Genomic DNA, 24,233 nt, shown 5'->3' on the forward strand with positions numbered 1-24,233 from the left:
GCAGGCAACTAAGAATCTTTTTCTCTGTACCTCGGTACACGTGACATTAATAAACTAAACTAAAATAGAAAAAGGCAGATTTCAGCCAATCTCAAACATGAAGGGGCATGAGGATAGAGCAGGAAAATTGTGCTGAGAACATTACCCAAGACCTTGTTGGCAATTTAAGAGGCCAAATGTCTATTTTGCTCCCATTTCCTTACTGATCTAAAGACATAAAGTCATGAACAGAGGCGACACAATGTGCATTCAACATTAAGACAAAGCAATCGCAGACCGTGTATAAAAGCACTTACAGCTCATCCGGGCAGTATTCTGGCTGAGGTAACCTTCTACCCTTTAATAAGTATCTAGTAATGTCATACGGATCCACCTCCGGATAGGGTGGTGCTCCACGGGTCAGCAGCTCCCACAGCAGGATTCCAAAGGACCACTGGAGACAACAACAACAACAACAACAGATGTCAATGAAACTCTAAATGTCAACAGTAACTAGAGATGGAAGCCTTTGACGGCTCTGGACCCGTATTCACGGGTTTAGAAGGATGAAGGGGTTCTCATTGCAACCTACCCGATAATGAAAGGCCTTAGTTACCCTCTCCAGCTGTGTATTCCAGGTCCATTACCTCAGTTAATACCCTAATCATTCTACCAATTCTTTTGAATCAATGTTTGGTTTAGTTTAGGAAGGAACTGCAGATGCTGGTTTAAATGGAAGATAGACACAAAATGCTGGAGTAACTCAGCGGGACATGCAGCCCCCCATTCTTACTCTCCAGAAATGCTGAGTTCCGCTGGGTTACTCCAGCATTTTGTGTCTATCTTTAGTTTAGTTTACTTTAGAGATACAACGCAGAAACTGGCCATTCCACCCACCGATTCCGCGCCGACCATCGATCCCCGCACACTAACACTATCCTACACACACTAGGGAGAATTTACAATTTTACCTAAGCCAGTTAACCTACAAACCTGTGTCTTTAGAGTACGGAAGGAAGCCAGATATCCTGGAGAAAACCCAAGCAGGTCACCGGGAGAACGTATAAACTCCATGCAGAAAAGCATCCATGGTCAGGTGCGAAACTTGGGTCTCTGGTGCTATAAGGTGGCAAGTCTACCGCTGCGCCACCATGCCACCGGTGCTTTTGATGCCCCTTGGCTTTGACCCTTCAGCTAAAAGAAGTGTTCTTTCCTATTAACTTTGGCCAGGTCTCTTGTAATTTTACCACCTTAATTGGCTTCCTCATTGGAACCTGCCGGATAACGAAAGACCCAGGTTGAGTGGACATGAAAACGATGTTTCCAATAATGTGAGATTCTCGAACCAGAAGGCACAGCCTCAGAATAAAAGGATGGAAATGAGGAGAAATGTCTTCAGCCAGAGAGTGGCGAATCTGTGGAATTCCACAGACAGCCGTGGGAATTGATACTGTAGGTTATTGATTAGGAAAGGTGTCAAAGGTGACTGGGAGCAAAGATAGATCAGCCTTGATCGAACGGCAGAGTAGACTCGATGAACTAACTGGCCTAGTTCTGCTCCTGTGTCCCATTGTCTTTCGGAAACACATATATCCTCCCAATGCCCAGACTTGCCACCATTGTTGCCCACCTACGTACCTACTATTGGATATAGAGCACTGGAAGAACAGACCCTCCAGTGTCACTAGGTAGTCTTCTCCTCCAGTGATATGGCAGGTTACACATACACATAAAAACAAACAAACAATAATAGTTTAAAAAGACAAACCCAATGCCCCAAAGCCTATGTTTAAGAAAGAACTGCAAATCCTGGAGAAATTGAAGGCAGACAAAAATTGCTGGAGAAACTCAGCGGGTGAGGTTCATTTGGCCTCTTAAAACTCAGCTTCACCCGCTGAGTTTCTGCAGCATTTTTTTGTCTGCCCCCATCTATGTGGGGGTAACAGTGTTTAATAGCCCGATGGCTGTTAATTGTTCAAACGATCAGGGGCAAACCTACCACATCAGATTTAGTTGTGAATTTTTGCGTCTGTAGACTCTCCAACGCCATCCATTTCACAGGTAACTTGGCCTTCCTGTGGTTTTGAATACTGTAATATTCCTTGTCCAAGACATCGCGAGCCATCCCAAAGTCCGCCACCTTGACCACGTATGTCTCATCCAGCCTAGAGCATCGGAGAAAACACAAGTCAACGTGGAGCGGTGAAATGGAGACACAAGAAGCTGGGATCTTCTGCAAAACACAAAGTGCTGGAGTAACTCCGTGGGTCAGGCAGCATCTGTGGAGGAAATGAATAGGCGATCTTTTGGGTGAGAACCCTTCATGTGGAGCTAGTCTTACTCCAGACTGTATGAATCCTGTAACAAAGAGAGATGCATAGTGTTGGAGTAACATAGCGGGTCAGGCAGTATCTCTGGAGAAAAAGGATGGGTGACGTTTCGAGTCAGGGCTCTTGTTCAGACAGAAACTACAGGTGGGAGGTGGAGGGGGGAGGTGAAGAAGCCAATCAGGGCCAGCCACTGAACGCCTCAGCCGGGTCGGTACCTGGTATGGCCATTGTTGGCCAGGGAAGGTGTGATCTCAGGAGGAAAGCAACGTGGAGAACTGTGGAACTGGTAAAACGACTGGGGTGGAGGATGGAGGCAAATTAGAGAATTCAATGTTCATACCTCTGGGTTGTACGCTCCCCAGGCGAAATATATGGTGCAGTTGCTCCAATTTGTGTTTGGAACCACTGGCAATGGAGGAGCCCCAGGACAGAAAAGCCAGTGTGGTAATGGGAAGGAGAATTGAAATTGTTGGCAACTGGGCGATCCCGTAGGTCTAGGTGGACTAAATCCTTGAAGAGATGCCCTGAGAATTCCCAATAATAACCATTTCCAGAAAAACACTCTTCAACCTGTAATTTTCTTGGGAAAGCTATCGTGTGTGAGAAGGATTGGCGGGTAATGAAATCAATCCATTGCATGTAGTAGTATGAGGAAGGGTCTCGACCCGAAACGTCTCCCATTCCTTCTCTCCAGAGAAGCTGCCAGCATTTTGTGCTTATCTTCAATCCAATACATGGTACCTACGAACGATCTATAACAAGCTGACAAATGTCCAAATGATCAAAATCAAACCGACCACATCAGATTTAGTCGTGAATTAGTACATCTGAAGATTGTCCATTGCCATCCATTTATTGAAATAACATATTAGGTGTTCACATTTGGTGACTTAACCCAACAAATTTTAGACTCCTGTTCCCAACCTGATTCAGCAACTTGACTTCAAACCACAGACTAATTCCTTGACGTTCAAAAGTAAGATCTGTGCTCAGCAGTGAAATTGGGAGTCATTCTGGTAGAGCTACTGCCTCACAGCACCAGAGACTCGGGTTCGATCCTGACTACGTGTGCTTGTCTGTATGGAGTTTGTACGTTCTCCCGTGACCTGCGTGGGTTTTCTCCGAGATCTTCGATTTCCTCCCACACTCTAAAGACATACAGGTTTGTAGGTTAATTAGCTTGGTATAAATGTAAAATGTAAAATTATCCCTCATGCGTGTCGGGTAGAGTTAATGTTTGGGGATCACTGGTCAGTGTGGACTCGGTGGGCCGAAGGGCCTGTTTCCACGCTGTATTTCTAAACTAAACGAAACTGAAGAAGGCTCCTGATCCAAAATGTCACCTATCCATGTCTCCCTGCTCCTGCCTGGGAGAACATACAGAAGCTTGAAAGTGTGCACCATCAGATTAATGACTAGCTTCTTCCCATCCACTTCTGAACGGTCTTTCCATACGGTAGGCTACTGCCTGCAATCACTAGGAGAACGTGCAAACCCCACACAGACATTAGCCGGGGTGAGTTTTGAACCAGGGTTTCTGGCACTGTGAGACGGTGGCTCCACCTACCACTGAGCTGGCTCTTTTTTTTTTAAAGACTATTATAAATTCATTGTAATGTAAATTTAAAATAAACACACTAAACCATACTAAACCTATAGAATTAATGCAAATTAATTATTTAATTTGTGCATAATTTATTTAAACAATTTTTAATGTTTAGTCTCATTGGAGATATTTCAAGGTGTTTTAGGCGGCACGATGGTGCAGCGGTAGAGTTGCTGCCTTACAGCGCCAGAGACCACGTCGGTTTTCTCGTGGTGCTCCGGTTTCCTCCCACAGGTGTGGAGGTTAATTGGCTACGGTAAAAAAAATTGTGACTTTTCGCTAGTGTGTAGAATAGTGCTAGTGTGCGGGGTGATCGCTGGTTGGCATGGGCTCGGTGGGCCGAAGGGCCTGTTTCCCTGTCGTATCTCTAAAATAAACGTCAGAAGGCCCTCAGTGCAGTTCATGGGCAGAACGATGGCTTCCACCATCTGTGGTCTGGTCACGTGTGGTCCACTCCACCTCGTGGGACAGTGGCGGCAGCAAGACCTGCAGAGGCGAGGCAAACGACATCCCACGAGAGGCCAACAAAAGAAGTGGACTGAACCTTGCGTCATCTATCCCAATATCATCAACTTACTAGGTTCACCAAAGTACTTACATACAGTTCCTCGCCGCGAGATCCCGATGAACAAATTTCTTCTGGGCAAGGTATTCCATTCCCTTGGCTACTTGGAGGCCAAAGCCTATTAAATCCTTTACTGTTGGATTCTGCAGATAAAAAGGGAAGAAGCCAATCTGTTAGTCTTTGCAGTGCGAGAGGAAACCGGAGCACCCGGGGAAAACCCACGTGGTCACAGGGAGAACGTATAAACTCCAAACAGACAGGATCGAACTCGGGTCTCTGGTGCTGTAAGGCAGCAACTCTACCGCTGCACCACCATGCCACCCTGTGTTGTCCTACAAAACATTTGATTCTCGTCAACACCTGTAGAGAATGCCTGATCTCCTCATGCAGAATAACAAAGATCGGAAACCGTGTATTCACTACTGTACTCTACCACTCAGTGGCATCATCTTCGACAGGGACAGAGATGCTTTCATGCAGAACTGCCTCGGAATTTTATTTACAGGTGTGACAGTCGCTGCTGTCCTGAAAATCTAGTAAAATTTGCAAGGCAAAATACTGGACTCGGAAAAAGGACCTTAAAAACCCTGTCCCACTGTACGAGTTCATTCAAGTGCTCCCCCGAGTTTAAAAAAAATCAAACTCGTGGTAAGCACGTAGCGGGTACGTCGGAGCTCAGGGACGTCTCTTAGTGGCTCGTAACGCTAACGGCAGGTAAGCTCAGGAAGATTCGCTAACGGCAGGTAAGCACGGGAAGATTCGTGAAGATTTTTCAACATGTTGGATTCTGTTGAAAAATGTTTCAACATGTTGAAAAATGTCTACGAGAGCCCCAGAGTACTTACGAGCGGCCATTTCGTAACTGTCACTGTATGTCATGTTACTTGTGGGCGGAGCACCAATGCAAATTCCTTGTATGTGAATACTTGGCCAATAAACTTACTTACTTACTTACTTACCGTAAATCTCCAAATTCAAATCGGGGCAAACTCAGGAGAACTCTCTGAATGAACTCGTACAGTGGGACACGGTTTTTAGTTTATATTTTAGTTTAGTTCAGTTTGATTGTCACGTGTACAGTGAACAGCTTTTGTGTTGCATGCTATCCAATCAGTGGAAAGGCCATACATGGGTCTTAGGACTGATACATCTTTAGGATGGCATGGTGGCACAGCAGTACTAAAACTAATCTAAAACTAAATGATTACAATCAAGCCATCCACGGTGTACATATATAGGATAAAAGGAATACTTTTTACTGCAAGATATATAGTCCAGTAAAGTCTGAATAAAGATAATCCAAGAGTTTCAAAAGAGGTTTTAATTTTAGAGATACAGTGTGGAAACAGGCCCTTTGGCCCACGTACTCCGCACATTAACACTATCCTACACACACTAGGGACAATGTCTACATTTACCAAGCCAATTAACCTACAATCCTGTACATCTTAGGAGTGTGTGAGAAAACCGAAGATCTCGGAGAAAACCCACGCCGGTCACGGGGAGAACACACAAACTCCGTACAGACAGCACCCGTAGTCAGGATTGCCCTGAGGTAGATGGTAGTTCAGGATCAATGTCTGGTTGCTGATAGTTTGGTGCAGTTGCCTGCTAACAGCTGGGAAGAAGCCGTCTCTGCACATTTTACAGAAGGCGTGGTCAAGACTGAGAATTTAAGGTGGGTGGTAACAATCTTGAAAGACCGAAAGGGATGAGGAAATAATCTATATTTCAAGAGGATAATTAGATACTATAGCGTGGCAGCTCTCAAAATCATATTCACAATATCTGTGAGCCACTACTGAAGCTCAAGAAGGTGCTGGTCAGGCCGCATTTGGAGTACTGTGAGCAAATTTGGGCCCCATATCTGAGGAAGGGTGTGCTGGCTATGGAGAGGGTCCAGAGGAGGTTTACTAGAATGATTCCAGGAATGAGTGGGTTAGCAGATGATGAGCGTTTGACAGAACTGGGCCTCTACTCGCTGGAGTTTAGTAGGTTGAGGGAGGGACCTCATTGAAACTTACAGGACAATGAAAGACATAGATAGATTGGATATGGAAAGGATGTTTCCACTGGTGGGAGAGTCTGGGACCAGAGGTCATAGCCTCAGAATTAGAAAGGAGGTGAGGAGGAACTTCTTTAGTCAGAGGGTAGTTAATCTGTGGCACTCATTGCCACAGAGGGCTGTGGAGGCCAAGTCACTGGGTATTTTTAAGGCAGAGAGGGACACATTCTTGATCGGAATGGGTGTCAAGGTTTATGGGGAGAAGGCAGGAAATTGGGATTAGGAGGCAGAGATCAGCCATGATTGAATGGCCTAATCCTACTCATATAACTTGTGAAATTCCACCTGATGTGTTCCTCTACTGTATCTCAAACAGATCATTTTCTATAATGAATCAAGGGGGTTTCAACGCAGCCAGGAGACAGTAGAATGAGGAAAAGTATCAGGGGTGTCGAGTATTGAATGAGGCACGTGCAAATTACCTGGAGCAATAGCAGAAAATCACTATCCTAGGTGGTCACCCGCAGCCCACCCATGAACAATGGTGCTTACCCATTGTATCACACTGCTACAGTCTTGATTCTCCAAGGGTAAGGGTGAAGAAGAATGGTGTTGAGAGGGAAAAATAGATCAGCCATGACTGGATGGCTAGGCAGACTTGATGGGCCGAATGACCGAATGTTGCTCTTATGTTTTGTGGTCTTTAAACATACATCGCATGGGCTTCAAAATTATTTGGCTCATTAAAACGCAATTAAAGATGTTACATTTGGACATGTATATGACTAATGCATTGTATTTCACAAGAAGGACAATGTTTCTTCGGCACACATGACAATAATGAACTGCGCCTCGTTTATAGTAAACCCAAACGTAGCCATGCAAGTTGGTGGAGCACGACTCATCATTACTTACTCGGTGTTCATGGCGGATGAAATGGCGGAGGTCTCCATGCTTCATATACGGCAATACTACCAACGGCAACCCTTCCTTAGGAAGGAATATTCCCAGTAAGGATAGAACGTTCTCATGGTGGAAATCCTTCATGATGATACCTTCCTTCAAAAACTGCTCCACCTCTTCAATGTCTGAAATCCCTGTTGAAACATCGCAACACAGTCAAGAACATTTTGCAGAATGCAAATTTGTTTATTTGGCAACCTTCTTGGGAGCAGTGCAGCATTAAGGGGGAGGGGTGGAGCAGGACTTTGAGACACTTTTGCATGTTTTATTTGCATGCATTTGTGCATTTTGAACGATAAGCTTTCGGGCTGCTGCTCTTTTTATGGTAAGAGTGGCGGGTTGGAACTTTCTTCTGAAGCTGGAGATCTCAATATCGCAAGGGTCAAGGTGGTCAGTGGCTAGACCTCTCGGTCCATTTAAAACGATGCAAGGATTGCTAAAGGTCCCCTCAGGAGGCGGTGGGTACTAGGAACGAGCTGCCAGAGGAGGTAGTTGAGTCATGTACTACAACATTTAAAAGACATTTAGAGACCCGGGTTCGATCCTGACTATAGATGGTGTCTGTGTGTAGTTTGTACATTCTCCACATCACCTGCGTGGGTTTTCTCCGGGTGCTCCGGTTTCCTCCCACACTCCAAAGGCGTACAGGTTTGTAGGTTAATTGGCTTGGTAAATTTGTAAATTGTCCCGAGTGTGTTTAGGGATCACTGGTTGGCATGGACTCCATGGGCCGAAGGGCCTGTTTCCTCGCTGTATCTCTACACTAAACTAAAGGGATATGGGCCAAACGCAGGCAGGTAGGACTGGTGTAGATGGGACCATGTTGTCAATATGGGCAAGTTGAGCCGAGGGCCAGTTTCCATGCGCTATGACTCTCTGACTCTAAAAGGGCTGAATAAAGTACATTTCAGAAAATGTTAAGTCTCTCACTGATCCCACCCCAATCTCTTCAACAATCGGTTTCTATTTTCTGGTAAAGATTTGGGATTGTCAGATATTTTCAAAGGACCTCTATCAGCTTGTCAACAGTGCAAAAAGTGGGTATTAACTATGGGAGCCCAGGAATTCTCTCCAACATATGTGCTGGATAAGAATAGGGATGTGGGAATGTTTCGACCCAGCTGTTATCAGGCAACTGAACCACCCTCTCACTAATGAGACAGCGGTCCTCAGCAACTACCTACCTCATTGGAGACCCTCAGACTATCTTTAATCAAACATTGCTGGACTTTAACCTGCATTAAACGTTATTCCCTTGATCATGTGTCTGTATACTGCGGTCAGCTAGAGTGTAATCCTGTATAGTTTTTCCGCTGCCTGTTTTGCATGCAACAGAAAGCTTTTCACTGTACCTCGATGCACGTGACAATAAACTAAAGCACGTCGAGACAGTACACCAGCCCTATGTGGACGTAGCCTCATTTAAAAGTCAGCATTCCCAGCATAGAGTCATACAGCACAGAAACAGGCCCTTCGGCCCAACTCATCCATGCCGACCATAGTGAAGAAGCGCTTTGCCATTTTGATGAACAAGGAAATGGGGAGGGAAGATGGAAGGAGATGGCACTCAAAAGCTCTTTGCACATTGTGGGTCACCGTCGAGGCACCACAACTACCAAACGAGTCAGGGCCCTCAAAATAAGTCAATCGTAATCATCTGGATGTGAACCAGTACATGATGTATGGATAGGCAAATACAGGGATTAAGCGATTCTAAAATAAATCACTAAACTAGGATGAAGAGATTAAACAAGCACAAAACAATTTCTTTTTTATCCCTTTCCTTTCTTTTTCTCACCCCACCCACCCGACATCAGTCTGAAGAAGGGTCTCGACCCGAAACGTCACCTATTCCTTCTCTCCATAGATGCTGCCACACCCGCTGAGTTCCTCCAGCATTTTTGTCTACCTACAAAACAATGATAGCGTGCATGGTACGTACGATTCAAAGACTTCACCGCACAGTGAATCTCTTCGTTCTGATCTTTGTACAGACCGTGGTAAACACTCCCAAAATGCCCTGTAAAAAGATAAGCAATTTCAATTCATTGAGGTCTACCATTGTGATCTTTTAATGCAACTTCAGTTATAAGTGAAACGGAACACTCAATGCTTCTCGTCAATTGATGACCAACTGGAAAGATTACCGCATGCAAAAAAGCCACCAGCATGCAAACCATCCCAGCGTGGAATCTGTATTGGGTGGAGTGCAATTTGCCTGAAGAGTTTGCACCCTCATCCCCTAGCAAGGTGGTATACCTTGGAGCGCAGAAGGTTAAGGGGGGACTTGATAGAGGTCTTTAAAATGATGAGAGTGATAGACAGAGTTGACGTGGATAAGCTTTTCCCACTGAGAGTAGGGAAGATTCAAACAAGAGGACATGACTTGAGAATTAAGGGACAGAAGTTTAGGGGTAACATGAGGGGGAACTTCTTTACTGTGGTGATAGCTGTGTGGAATGAGCTTCCAGTGAAGGTGGTGGAGGCAGGTTCGATTTTATCATTTAAAAATAAATTGGATAGTTATATGGACGGGAAAGGAATGGAGGGTTATAGTCTGAGTGCAGGTAGATGGGACTAGGGGAGAATACGTGTTCGGCACGGACTAGAAGGGTCGAGATGGCCTGTTTCCGTGCTGTAATTGTTATATGGTTATATGGTTATATCGGTAGAGTTGCTGCCTTACAGCACCAGAGACCCGAGGTTTGATCCTGACTATGGATGCCAGCTATACGGAGCTTGTACATCCTTCCCGCGACCTGTGGGGGTTTTCTCCGGGCGCTCCGGTTTCCTCCCACACTCCAAAGACGTACAGGTTGTACGTTAATTGGCTTTGGTAAACCTATAAATTGTCCCTAGTGTGCATAGGATAGTGCTAGTGTGTGGGACGAATGGCCTGTTTCCCCGCTAGATCTCTAAACTAAACTAATAAGCAAGGCTTCAGTCCCTGAGGCCAGAACATCTCTGATGACCTCTCTTGGACCCACAATACCTCAACACTGATCAAGAAGGCTCACCAGCGTCTCTTCTTCCTGAGGAGACTAAAGAAGGTCCATCTGTCTCCTCAGATTCTGGTGAACTTCTACGGCTGCACCATAGAGAACATCCTTACCAACTGTATCACAGTATGGTATGGCAACTGCTCTGTCTCCGACCGGAAAGCACTGCAGAGGGTGGTGAAAACTGCCCAACGCATCACCGGTTCCTCACTCCCCTCCATTGAGTCTGTCCAAAGCAAGCGTTGTCTGCGAAGGGCGCGCAGCATCGTCAAGGACTGCTCTCACCCCAACCACAGACTGTTTACCCTCCTCCCATCTGTGAGGCGCTACAGGTCTCTCCGTTGCCAGACCAGCAGGTTCAGGAACAGCTTCTTCCCTGCGGCTGTTACCCTACTTAACTCTGCACCTTGGTGATTGCCAGTCACACCCCTCCCGGACACTCCTTCCCCGCCAGACTGCTCTCCCCCCCCCCCCGAAAATTGCACTGTATATACACATATATACATGTTACTGTTCCATTATTCTGTGTTCGCACTTCTGGGCGAGATGCCAACTGCATTTCGTTGTCTCTGTACTTGTACACTGCACAATGACAATAAAGTTTGAATCTGAATCTGAATCTGAAAACAAAAGCATTAATAGCTTTGGTTCCGGCTTTAAGATTTCTCAGTCAGCCAGTGTAAGTGCTGCAGTGACTCAGCAGTTCAGGCAGCATACATGGAGAACATGGATCGGTGGTGTTGCAGATCGGAATGCGAAGAAATCAGAGGTTTATTTCCCCAAACCCTGAACTCTTTATAGTGAAGTATTTATGTTCTCACCTGCAATAAGTAGTTTCACACAAGATCAACAGGACACTGAGCTTAACCAGCGGCTCAGCTATTTAATACTGAGATCCCTTTTGCTTCTTTCTCTTGCGAATCAAATCCCAGTCCGTAGCTCCCCAAAAGTGGCAACACAAATAAATCGAGTGGTAAAGAAGGCGTATGTTACGCTTGCCTTCATTGACAAGGGCACTGACTAGAAGAGTTAGAAAGTCATGATGCAGCTTTACAAGACTTTGTTGGGTTACATTTGGAGTATTGTGTCCAGTTGCGATCACTCCTATACAGGAAAGATGTGAAAGTTTTGAAAAGGATAGTGAACACAGTGGCACAGTGGTAGAGTTGCTGCCTTACGACACCCGGGTTCGATCCTGACCACAGGTGCTGTCCATATGGAGTTTGTACGTTCTCCCCGTGACTGCGTGGGTTTTCTCCAGGTGCTCCGGTTCCCTCCTACACTCCAAAGACGTACAGGGTTGTAGGTTTGTTGGTTTCTGTAAATGGTAAATTGTCCCTAGTGTGTAGGATCATGTTGACGTATGGGGAGATAACTGGTTTGGCGCATACTCAGTGGGCCGAAGTGCCTGTTTCTACACTGTATCGCTAAAGTCAAAGCTAAAAATAAAGTATTGATTTCAAGAGAGAGTTAGATTTTGCTCTTAGGGCTAAAGGAATTAAGGGATATGGGGAAAAAGCAGGAACGTGGTACTGATTTCAGATGATCAGCCATGCTCATATTGAATGGAAGTGCTGGCTCGAAGGGCCGAATGGCCTACTCCTGCACCTGTTTTTCTATGTTTCTATGATTATTCAAGGGAAAAAAAAGTTGCAATTTGCCAGGCTGTGTGGTTGTAAAAGGCACTACCACCTGTCCCACAAACCTTAATGTGATGAGGAGTCACACTCACCTTTGCCAACCACCTGGTCCATGAATGCAGTTAAGCATTCGCTTGGGATCAGAACATCTTTGACTTCTTCCAGAAGCTCTGGCCGTAGGTTCTCCACAGTAATTTCTCTCGGACTGAGCAGTGGGATGGCCGCACCGTCAGAACAGCTCTTGTAACCGCCTCCCCGGAATGTAATCCCACTCGATCCAGACGTTGGTGTGTTAGCAAACCCTAGGCAAAATGATTGAGTTGAGTTGAGTTTATTGTCACGTGCACCAAGATACAGTGAAAAGCTATTGTTACTCGCTGACCAGTCAGTGGAAAGACAATATATAATTACAATCGAGCCACCCAGATACATGATAAAGGCAATAACATGAATAACGTTTAGTGCAAGATAAAGCCAGTAAAATCTGATCAAAAATAGTCTGAGGATCTCCAATGAGGATATTGAGTAGTTTTATACTGAGTAGCAGTCTTAGTAAATGAACAATGATGTTTTGTCCAAATTCGCAAAATTTGCTTGCCTTACAGTGCCAGAGACCTAGGGTCGATCCTGACTGGGGGTGCTGTCTGTACAGAGATTGTACGTTCTTCCCGTGACCTGTGAGGGTATTTTCCAGGTGCTCCGGTTTCCTCCCACATTCCAAAGACACACAGGATTGTGGATTAACTGGCTTGGTAAAATTGCAAATTGTCCCGAGTGTGTGTAGGATAGCATTAGTGTACGGGGATCGCTGGTCGGCGCGCCGAAGATCTGTTTCCGCGGTGTTTCGAACTAAACTAAACTTGTCACGTATACTGCATGCATCTTGTTTCTATGCATAAGACAGTGATCGTTATCGCTGGAATCAAGGAAGAGTACAGTGGCGTTGCGTGTAGAGCTCTGAACTGCCAGCACCAGAGACCCTGGTTCGATCCTGACCTTGGGTGCTGCCTCTATGGAATTTGCACATTATCCATGGGACCACGTGGGTTCCCTCCGGGCACTCCACCTTCTTCCCACATCCCAAAGACGTTCGAGTTTGTAATTCAACTGGCCTCTGTAAGTTTCCCCCTAACATGTAGGGAGTGGATGTGAAAGTGGGATAATATAGAACTAGTGTGAGCGGGTGGGCGATCGACGGTCTGACATTTCCATGCAGTAACTTTAAAACTAAACTAAACTATGTCCCAATTGGACGCAAAATGATGCAGTAACTCAGCGGGTCAGGAATCAACTCTGGAAAAAATGAATAGGTGACATTTCAGATCGGGACACTTCTTCAAACTGATTGTAGTAAAAGCCCAGTCCCACTGTGTGAGTTCATTCAAGAGCTCTCCCGAGTTTAAAAAAAATCAAACTCGAGGAAGCACGTAGAATGAACGTAGCGGGTATGTCGGAGCTCGGGGACGTCTCTTAACGGCTCGTAACACTAACGGCAGGTACTCGGGGAAACGGGGTAAGCTCGGGAAGACCCGTGAAGTATTTTCAACTTGTGGACATGTTGAAAAATGTCCACAAGAGCCCCGAGTACCTGCGAGCGGTCATTTCCGTAAATCTCCGAGTTCGAATCAGGGCAAACTCGGGAGAACGCTTGAATGAACTCGTACAGTGGGACAGGGCTTTTAATCAGTCTGAAGAAGGTTCCCGACCTGAAACGTCACCCATTTCTTCTCTCCAGAGATGCTGCCTGTCCCGTTGAGTTACTCCAGCTTTTTGTGTCTATCTTTGGTATATACCAGCATCTGCAGATCCTTTTTATTACATTAAGGACCAAATGGTTTCTTTCTAAACTTGCGTTTTTATGTATCAAACTCATATACAGCTTTTCATAATCTCAGGATGTCCCAAAGCACCTTACAGGAAACATCGCAATCAATGTGTATCCAAGGAGGCTTTGCCAACGGCAATGACATAATGTGTAGGAAGGAACTGCAGATGGACACAAAGTGCTGGAAAAATTCAGCAGGACAGGCAGCATCTCTGGAGAGAAGGAATGGATGACGTTTCGGGTCGAGATCCTTCTTCAGAATAAGAGTCAGGGGCGAGGGAGTCGAGGGATATGGAAGGGTAAAGTGTGAAAATTACAGATCAAAGGAAATGTCGAATGGTTCATTGTTAGCTGTGGGGAGGGAGGTATACAATTAGTAAAATTAATCAGAAGGACAGTGAAACTAATCAGAGAATTAGGGTGGGGGAGGGGATGGGGAGAGAAGGAAGCCAAGGGTTACTTGAAATTAGAGAAATCTCTTTTCATACCGCTGGGTTGAAATATGAGGTGCTGTTCCTCCAAATTGCATTGGGCCTCACTATGACTGTGGAGGGGGCCCAGGACAGAAAGGCCCGTATGGGAATGGGAGGGGGAGTTAAAGTGTTTAGCAACTGGGAAATCAGGTAGGTTTAGGCAGACTGAGCAGAGGTGTTAAGTGAAACGGTCACCGAGCCTGCGCTTGGTCTCGCCGATATATAGGAGTCCACACCAGGAACAGCGGATACCTTAGATGAGGTTGGAGGAGGTGCAAGTAAACCTCTGCCTCACCTGAAAGAACTGTCGGGGTCCTTGGACGGAGCCGAGGGAGGAGGCACAGGGACAGGTGTTGCATCTCCTGCGGTTGCAGGGGAAATTACCCGGGGAGAGGCTTGGGTGGGAAGGGATGAGTTAACCGGGGAGTTGCAATAGGGAACGGGCTGTGCGGAAAGCGGAAAGATGGGAAGATCCGGCTAGTGGTGGAAGGTGACGAAAATGTCATAGGATTAGGTGCTGTATGCGATGGCTGATGGGGTGTATAAATAAATGTCTGTCTATAGTCTATCTCCTGTGATAGAGACGGTGAGACCATCGTCTTGCCGATATATAGGAGTCCACATCTGGAAGAGTGGAAACAGTAGATGAGGATGTCGGAGAAGGGAGATGTCGGAGATGGTCCAAGTAAATTTGAGTGCAGGATAGAAATTGGTGGTGAAGTTAATGAAATCCGTGAGTTCTGCATGGGTGCAGGAGGTAACACCGATGCAGTTGTCAATGTAACGGAAATAGAGTGCGGGGATAGGGCCAGTGTACACCTGGAGTGAGGGTGAGGACCAGCTCCGCTCGGTCGAGGAGAGTGTTGGTGGCGGGAAATTGGCTGGTTCGACAGTCGAGGAAGAAACGGAAGGCTTGAAGACCTGGGATGCAGAGTGACTGAATGTCCATGGTAAAGATGAGGGAATGGGGGCCTGGAAAACGGAAGTCATTGAAAATACGAAGGGCATGTGAGATGTCTTGGACATAGGTCGGGAGGTATTGGACCAGGGGAGATAGGATGGAGTCGAAGTATGTGGAAATTAATTCAGTGGGACAGGAGCAGGCAGGAACAATGTCTGCCAGGGCAGTTCTGTTTGTGGATTTTGAGGAGAAGGTAAAACCGGGCGGTACGGAACGAAATGTTGGAGGCTGTGCAGGGCAGACAGCCGGAAGTGATAAAATCAGTAGTCTGCAAGATTATGGCCTGGTGCTTATCAGTGGGGTCATGGTCCAAGGATAAGTAGGAGGAGGTGCCCGAGAGTTGCCGTCTTGCCTCAGTCCAGTAGAGGTCAGCGCGCCAGACTACCACGGCACCTCCCTTGTCGGCGGGTTTGATGATAATGTCGGGGTTGCTGCAGAGTGAGGGGAGGGCTGGACGTTCAGAGGGGGTGAGGTAAGGAAAGTGGAAGAGTTGGGACGGTTGATGTCACGCCGGCAGTTTGATGTAAAAAGGTCTAAAGAGGGTAGAGGGCCGTTCAGGGAGTCCAAAAGGAGGAGGACTGGTGGAGATGGGAGAAGGGTCATCACTAGGTGGTGAGGACTTCTTCCCATAGAAAAGGGCACGGAGGCGGAGGAAGAAAAACTCGTGGCAGACCCGAAACTCGTTGAGGTGGGGGCGGAGAGGGATGAAGATGAGGCTTCTGTTGAGGACAGACCATTCCATATCGGAAAGGGGGAGGTCAGTGGGGATGGTGAAGACATGACAAAGGTGGAGGATGGGGACGGAGGCTGAGGTTGGGAGATGGTGGGGGATCAGAGACGTGGGGGGCATGAGGATTGGTGTATGGGTGGGGAGTAGTCGAAGGTAACCAGACATAATAGCCAGTTAGAACATTAAATTTGTTTATTTGAATGTTAATTGGTTTAAGGGATCAACATTGTCAGGTAAACCAGGAGACTAGTGACGGCAGGTACAGATGAAAAATAACAATTGGAAGCGATTAGTCAGTGGAGTGCAAAATATCTCTGACCCGTTACAGCTCTTGTTGTTATTGATGGCTTTTCCATAGGGGCCTTCAGGGGAATGGAAAAAAAAACACGTCGTAAAGTGAAAACTCTACAGTTTTAACAGATGTGTCAGCTGGGGTCAGCCAGAGGTCACTTCCAGGCAAAAAGAACAAGCCTTTGGTAAGTGTCACAATGCCAACTATTTCATACCGTCGACATCGAACCCAGCCCACAATTAGGAAATCCACGGCTTAAGTTGGAGTTAAAATGATGACAGCTCAGGGCGGCACAATGGCTCAGGGGTAGAGTTGCGGCCTTACAGCGCCAGAGACCCGGGTTCGATCCTGACTACGAGTGCTGTCTATACGGAGTTGATATGTTCTTCCTGTGACCGCATGGGATGCTCTGGCTTCCTCCCACACTCCAAAGATGTACAGGTTTGTAGGTTAATTGGTTTCTATAAATTGTAAAATGTCCCCAGGATGTGGGATAGTGTTAGTGTACGGGGTGATCGCTGGTCGGCACAGACTCGGTGGGCCAAAGGCCATGTTTCCACGCTGTAGCTCTAATGTCTAAAGTAAAAGTCTAAAGAGTCCTGAGCCGAAATGTTACCTGTCCATGTTTTCAGAGATGCTGCCTGGCCCGGTGAGTTACTCCAGCACTTTGGGTCTTTTTTTGTAAACCAGCATCTGCAGTTCCTGTTTCTCTTTGAACAAAGTCTATCGCTATGCATGCCATTGTAATTAATTCATTGGAGATACAGCTGTGACCAGAGTAAAGCTACAAGATGAATATAAAGTACATCAGGCCTCTAGTCTTGGCATATTAAGGCCTGTTCCCCTTATAGATAACCCAGTTCAATGGAGCTTTGTGTCATGTGTGCACCATGCAGTGAAATTCATCTTTGCATAGATCACACATGCAAGAGTCGCCATAGTTTGGCGTTATTTATAAAAAGTCCAAAGTCCACGCGTTCGATGCACAGAGCGTAGGACCACCCTCTATTTGGTGATTGGATGGCTGAGTTGCCTTATGACAACTGGGAAGAAACTGCCCCTGAATCTGGTGGTGTGTGTTTTCACACTTCTGTAACTCTTTCCTAATGGGAGAGGGGAGAAGAGGGAGTGACCAGGGTGAGACGAGTCCTTGATTATACTGGTGGCCTTGCTGAGTGTAGAACAGAGTGTAGAATAGTGTAAAACATATTTGCAAATTACGAATGAGCAACTGATTTTATAGCAGCAGAAACTAATGATAAATTGGACTTACGACTGTTCCTATAGTCAGTGGGCACAGGTGGTACTGTATTTAGAGACATCATATTAACTGAAGCTTCTAAACGGCTCATTAAGTCTGCATGCTCTGGAAAATAAGATAAAGTTTTTTAATCGGGTGGCTTTTTAAGCCTTCATGTAAAAGAATATAAACTGATACACTGAATCATAGCAGAGATAATAGAATTAGTAATGTGCACACCAAGGTGAATCACATCAGTCTGGAGAAGGGTTTTCGGCCTGAAACGTTGCCTATTTCCTTCACTCCATAGATGCTGTTGCACCCGCTGAGTTTCTCCAGCACTTTTGTCTACCTTCGATTTTCCAAGTCAAGTCAAGTCAAGTCAAGTTTATTTGTCACATACACATACGAGATGTGCAGTGAAATGAAAGTGGCAATGCTCGCGGAACAACAAAACAACCAAACAAATTATAAACACAATCATAACACACATATTATTTTACATAATAAATAATAGAAGGAAAAACGTTCTGTACAGTTAGTCCCTGGTGAGAAATGCGTTTACAGTCCGAATTGCCTCTGGGAAGAAACTCATTCTCAACCTCTCCGTTCTCACTGCATGGCAACGGAGGCGTTTGCCTGATCGTAGCGGCTGGAACAGTCTGTTGCAGGGGTGGAAGAGGTCTCTCATGATTTTGTTTGCTCTGGAGTTGCACCTCCTGTTGTATAGTTCCTGCAGGGGGGTGAGTGAAGCTCCCATAGTGCGTTCGGCCGAACGCACTACTCTCTGCAGAGCCTTCTTGTCCTTGGCAGAGCAATTCCCGAACCAGATGGTAATTGTCCCGGACAAGATGCTTTCCACCGCCGCTGCGTAGAAGCACTGGAGGATCCTCGGAGACACTCTGAATTTCCTCAATTGCCTGAGGTGGTAAAGGCGCTGCCTTGCCTTACTCACCAGTGCTGAGGCGTGTGATGACCATGTCATATCCTCAGAGATGTGGACTCCCAGATATTTAAAACAGTTCACCCTATCCACAGTATCCCCATTTATACTCAATGGAGTGTACGTCCTCGGATGATGTGCCCTCCTAAAGTCCATGATCAGCTCCTTCGTTTTTTTGATGTCCAGCATCTGCAGTTCCTTCTTAAACAAGGTCAATATCTTTTTAGGCCATTTCAACTGTTTTCAACCGATTGATGAACAGGTCCACCACCGATTTTCCGTCGCCCTTGGTTCCCGAGCCTCTCTGGATTATCTGTTTTCCGGACCAAAACAGAGGTCACGGCCTCCAAGAGGAGTGCAAAGGTACCGGGACAATGTAGGCCGTCGAGGGGCCTACATAGCTGGCCTCGGAAGGCAGCGATGGGAACGGATCTGCTGGCTCCGGCAGGGCTGGAGTTCCAGAACAAATCCAACCCGCCAATCGGCGCGGAATTCCTGATGAAGTCGGGATCGGCCGCCTCAACCGGCCTAGGCGACATTTTCAGGGGGGATTTCAAGTGCGCTCTTGGAATTTTGTCCGGATTTAAGGAGGTGCAGAAAAATCAATGTAATAAAACCTGTAATAAAACTGTTGACTGAAAATCCATTAACAAGAGAATAAAACACACTATTGTAGAACATAAAACAGCACAGCACAAAACAGGCTTTTCAGCCCACAATGTCTGTGCTGAACCTGATGTCAAATTAAAATAAACCATCTTGCCTAGCCATGGTCCATATCCATCCGTTTCCTGGACATCCACATGCCTATCTAAAAGCCCAGTGAACACCACTATTGTCTCTGCTGTTCCATGTTCTAACCCCAGCATTCTGATCCCATCACCTCAGCTGCCAAGGTGTTAGCCTGCAACCCCAGGACTGAAGTCATGGTGAAGCCAGGCATCAGGTTGAGGTGGAGAAAAGCCCTTACCTTTGCTTTTCTTCTTGTAGATCAGGAACACAACAACCAGAATCATGATCGCCAGCAGGAGCACGGTGCCAATGGTGATGCCCACAATCATGTTGATACTTTCCTCTTCATAGATGACGATCCCAATAAAGTACTCCACGTGATTCACCCACAGCTTGCGGTGCAGATGGAAAAGTTAAAAAGATCAAAGTAAAAAAATGGCAAAGTAAAAAAGATCACATTTAAGAAACATTCAGACAGGTACATGGATAGGACAGGTTTAGAGGGATATGGGCCGAACACAGGCAGGTGGGACTAGTGTAGATGGGGCATGCTGGTCGGTCTGGGCATGTTGGGCCGAATGGCCTGTTTCCATGCTGTGTGACTCTCTACAGAGATCAGAATGGGGTAGAAATGAACAATGGCAAAAAAAGGAAATAGAAACATAGAAATTAGGTGCAGGAGTAGGCCATTTGGCCCTTCGAGCCTGCACCGCCATTCAATATGATCATGGCTGATCATCCAACTCAGTATCCCGTACCTGCCTTCTCTCCATACCCCCTGATCCCCTTAGCCACAAGGGCCACATCTAACTCCCTCTTAAATATAGCCAATGAACTGGCCTCAACTACCCTCTGTGGCAGAGAGTTCCAGAGATTCACCACTCTCTGCGTGAAAAAAGTTCTTCTCATCTCGGTTTTAAAGGATTTCCCCTTTATCCTTAAGCTGTGACCCCTTGTCCTGGACTTCCCTAACATCGGGAACAATCTTCCTGCATCTAGCCTGTCCAACCCCTTAAGAATTTTGTAAGTTTCTATAAGATCCCCTCTCAATCTTCTAAATTCTAGAGAAATGGATGTCCTTTGACTCCATCTGATAAGAAATGGTTACAACCATGCCTTAAGGTGTACAGCGAAAAATAATCATATCACAGAGAGCTGCAGAGTTAAAATTGTAAACCTTGACTGGAAGTCCTTCATGGGGAATCACACCAGTTTGGATTCTGCAGGTGATCTCTTGCATCAGGATTCTTGCATCGCACACAGCGTCTCCCACAGTAAGTGTCACGTTCAAACACTCCCTCAACTTTAGCAGCATGACATGCTGTCTCCATTGGAAGAAAATAAAAATCTCACGTTAGACAGACAAATAGGTTCACCTTTCCCACCTCGAGGCAAAGACTGCCCCAAGCTCAAGTTGGAAGGCTTGGCCCTCACACCTCTGGCTCATTAGTTCTATTCTACACACTAAGGACAATTTACAGAAGTCAATTAACCTACAAACCCGCACGTCTTTGGAGTGTGGGAGGAAACTGGAGCACCTGGAGAAAACCCACGCGGTCACAGGGAGAACGTACAAACTCTGTACAGACAGCACCATAGTTAGGATCCATCCTGGGCCTCTGGCGCTGTGAGGCAGCAGCTCCAATGCTGCGCCACTGTGCCACCCCTAGTTCTATGCTATCCCAATAACTATGCTTCCGCACCATTGCCTTTCACCTCTAGTTTTTATTTTTATTTTTAGAGATACTGCGTGGAAACAGGCCCTTCGACCCACCGAGTCCACGCTGACCAGAAATCACCCCGTATTCTAAATACCAGGAACAATTTGCAGAGGCCAATTCACCTACAGACCTGGACGTCTTTGGAGTGTGGGGGGGAAACATGGGGCACCCAGTGGAAACTGATTTGTACGGGTGTCAGGGGTTATGGGGAGAAGGCAGGTGAATAGGGTTGAGGGGGAAAGATAGATCAGCCATGACTGAATGGTGGCGATGTGCCAAATGGCCAAATTCAGCTCCAATAACTTATAAGCTTATGAAATCCATGTGGCCATGGGGAGAATGTACAAGCTCTGTACACATAGCACCATAGTCAGGGTCGAGCCCGGGTCTCTGGTGCTGTGAAGCAGCAACTCTACCGCTGCGCCACCATGCCACTTCACTGTGCTATCTTTGACTGATCTCTGATCACCTCTGTTCCGCTGTCAGGATCGCACACGACCTTCCCAATGACTAATGCTGTCTACGGAAGAATTTCTTTGCATATAAAATCATCAACTCACATGTAACTCAATCTCATCTTCACCCTTCGTTAGCTTCCAAATCTTTTCTTCATTTTCAAACGGGATGACCTCGTAGTTCTGCATGTATTCTATATCGAACGTCTTTGGCTTTGGCACGCCGTCCATAATCACGGTCAACTTCCCTTCAGCTTCATCCTCTTGGATTGCAGGAGTCTGACAAAACATGACCTCGCTCGACTTTGGCTCTTGGCATGCCTGCAGGTAACAGGAAAGGGCATTCATGACTGAAGATATTCTGATACAACGCACACATGTTTCACAAATTCTGGGCAGTGGAGGCAAAGAACAAAGAGGTTGGTGTTAGAGATATCAAGCCATGTAATGATAAAGCAACAAGGAGCGTCACGGTGATGCAGTGGTAGAGCTGCTGCCTTTCAGCAACAGAGTACCGGATTTGATTCTGGCTGCAGGTTCCGTCTGTGTAAAGTGTGCATGTTCTCCCCATGACTGCGTGCGTTTACTCCGGGTGCCCCAGTTTCCTCCCACATCCCAAAGACCTACAGGTTTGTAGGTTAATTGGCTTCAGAAAAATTGCATATAATTGTCCCTAGGATAATGCTAGTGTATGGGGTGACTGCTGTTCAGTGCGGACTCGGTGGGGTGGGCCGAAGGGACTGTTTCCGCACTGTATCGCGTCTAAAGTTTAAAGTCAGGCAACAGTGGAGAGAGAAAACAAGTAAAAAATCAGGTCAGTGGCACTTCATCAGATGACCATTAAGGCCCAGTTCCTGTGCCCCACACTAAATAGTAATTGGGAGAAAGGCACAGGATTTGTTGAAGGATCTACCACGATTATTGCATTAGTTGACACTCAACCCACTATTCATTCAATGTTACAACTCTCTGCTGAGCGGCATAGATTCTTAAGAAGGAACACACTCCACCAATCTAAAATAATAGTTGCACTTCAGTTAATGGACATGAGCCACAAACCACTGCACACTAACTGGCAAATGTTCCTATCATTGTCAGTACTAAACTCATTAATCCCTTAGAGATCAGCTTTGAGTGTAAAATTCTCGCTGTACAAACATAATCAGCAAATTCACCATGATGTCGAGAAGTGCTAGAGGTTTGGGGCCATAAAGGTATTAGAAATATTTTTTATTACTTACAGCATTACAATGAAGGATGTTTGATGCAAGTATATCACCAACAAGAGAGCGATCCTGACCCTACCATTTACCTCAATGGAGATCCTCAGACTAGCTTTAATCAGACTCTGCTGGACTTTATAGTCTTTATGCTGCCTGTCCCGCTGAGTTACACCAGCATTTTGTGTTGTGTAACTTCGATTTAAACCAGCATTTGCATTTCTGTCCTACACAGGGTAAATACTGTACTGTACTAAATGCTTCCTGGATTAAATATTATTTCAAGTTCAAGTTCAAGAGAGTTTATTGTCATGTGTCCCTGTATAGGACAATGAAATTCTTGTTTTACTTAAGCACACAGAACATAGTAGGCATTTACTACAAAACAGATAAGTGTGTCCATATACCATAATGGTATATGGACACAAGCACAGACACTACTCTGTCCAATCAAAAACTTGGCATGTCCCTTCAGTCAACCAAGATCATTAATACTGACAGGAGGGGATTCATAGTTTTGCTGTTAAAATGCTCCAGTGTAGTCCCTCTAATGCGGGGAGATGTTTGGGAGTTGTGCTCACAGAGGGAGTGCAGAATAAAAAGTAAAAATGAAATATTTACAAGCTAATGACCTACCTTTTCAAACTTAACACCCTTTTCGTCGACAAATACAAGTTTGGGCTGATAGACAGAGTTCAGATTGGTCCCATGTATTGTGACATTGAGGCCGCTGTGGAAAAGAGTAACTATTGTGAAGCGCAGGCATTATTATAGCATTAATGCACAGGGTGGTTCTGTTGTAGAAACAAGGAACGGCAGATGCTGGTTTACATTAAAAAAAAAACACCAATTGTCACCAGGACAACCCAGGACACTGGGTCTTTAAGGCCATGATGAAACGCTATACTTTTACGAGCTTTGAAACTTGAAGAGTACTAAATGGCATCAGAAATGTGGTGACTGTTTGTGTGCTCAGTATAATCTATTATTGTTAAACTACAGATAGAAACAAAAAGCTGGAGTAACTCAGCGGGACAGACAGCAACTCTGGAGACAAGGAATAGGCTTGAAGGTGGGACACAAAATGCTGCAGTAACTCAGCGGGACAGCAATCTCTGGAGAGAAGGAATTGGTGACGTTTGGATTCGAAACCCTTGTTCAGACTTATTTTGTTTATTTTTCTTTTTCTTTTTCTTTTATTTTTATTAGAAGCAATTGTACAAAGATAAAACATTTGGCATCTAAGATTATACAATTATTGTACAGCTTCATTTTTAACCTTATAACCTGAAAATGAAAAAAGAAAAGAAAACATGAACAAGAGAGGGGAAAAAGTGATGTGAAAAGATAGCTCGAAAAAGCATAAAGAAAAGACCCCTAAACTACCAAAGTAGCGTGGCCGAAAAAAAAGAAAGATAAACAAAAGAAAAAGAAAAGTGGAGATATACCTGCCCCTCCCCCCCCCCCCCCCCCCCCACACCCACCTCACCCCTTATTCAATTTCAACCCGAAAGGTCACCCATTTCTTCTATCCAGAGATACTGCCTGTCCCGC

The 24,233-nt window shown here is 45.7% G+C and overlaps 1 protein-coding gene across 1 annotated transcript in view; it reads right to left on the bottom strand.

The window, feature by feature from the left end:
- mst1rb (macrophage stimulating 1 receptor b) overlaps positions 1 to 24,233 on the bottom strand; it is a 110,667-nt gene that overhangs the window by 6,700 nt on the left and 79,734 nt on the right. Inside the window, exons 10-20 of the mRNA XM_055648051.1 lie at positions 23,316 to 23,409; positions 21,565 to 21,780; positions 20,461 to 20,604; positions 19,522 to 19,675; positions 17,642 to 17,734; positions 12,180 to 12,389; positions 9,391 to 9,468; positions 7,401 to 7,582; positions 4,514 to 4,623; positions 1,979 to 2,144; positions 297 to 433 (exon numbers count right to left, since the gene is read on the bottom strand). Coding sequence (XP_055504026.1) covers positions 297 to 433; positions 1,979 to 2,144; positions 4,514 to 4,623; positions 7,401 to 7,582; positions 9,391 to 9,468; positions 12,180 to 12,389; positions 17,642 to 17,734; positions 19,522 to 19,675; positions 20,461 to 20,604; positions 21,565 to 21,780; positions 23,316 to 23,409 — 1,584 coding nt within the window. The remainder of the gene's footprint in view (positions 1 to 296; positions 434 to 1,978; positions 2,145 to 4,513; positions 4,624 to 7,400; positions 7,583 to 9,390; positions 9,469 to 12,179; positions 12,390 to 17,641; positions 17,735 to 19,521; positions 19,676 to 20,460; positions 20,605 to 21,564; positions 21,781 to 23,315; positions 23,410 to 24,233) is intronic.

The sequence above is a fragment of the Leucoraja erinacea genome, chromosome 16, assembly GCF_028641065.1.
Source record: "Leucoraja erinacea ecotype New England chromosome 16, Leri_hhj_1, whole genome shotgun sequence".
NCBI classification, from domain to species: Eukaryota; Metazoa; Chordata; class Chondrichthyes; order Rajiformes; family Rajidae; genus Leucoraja; species Leucoraja erinaceus.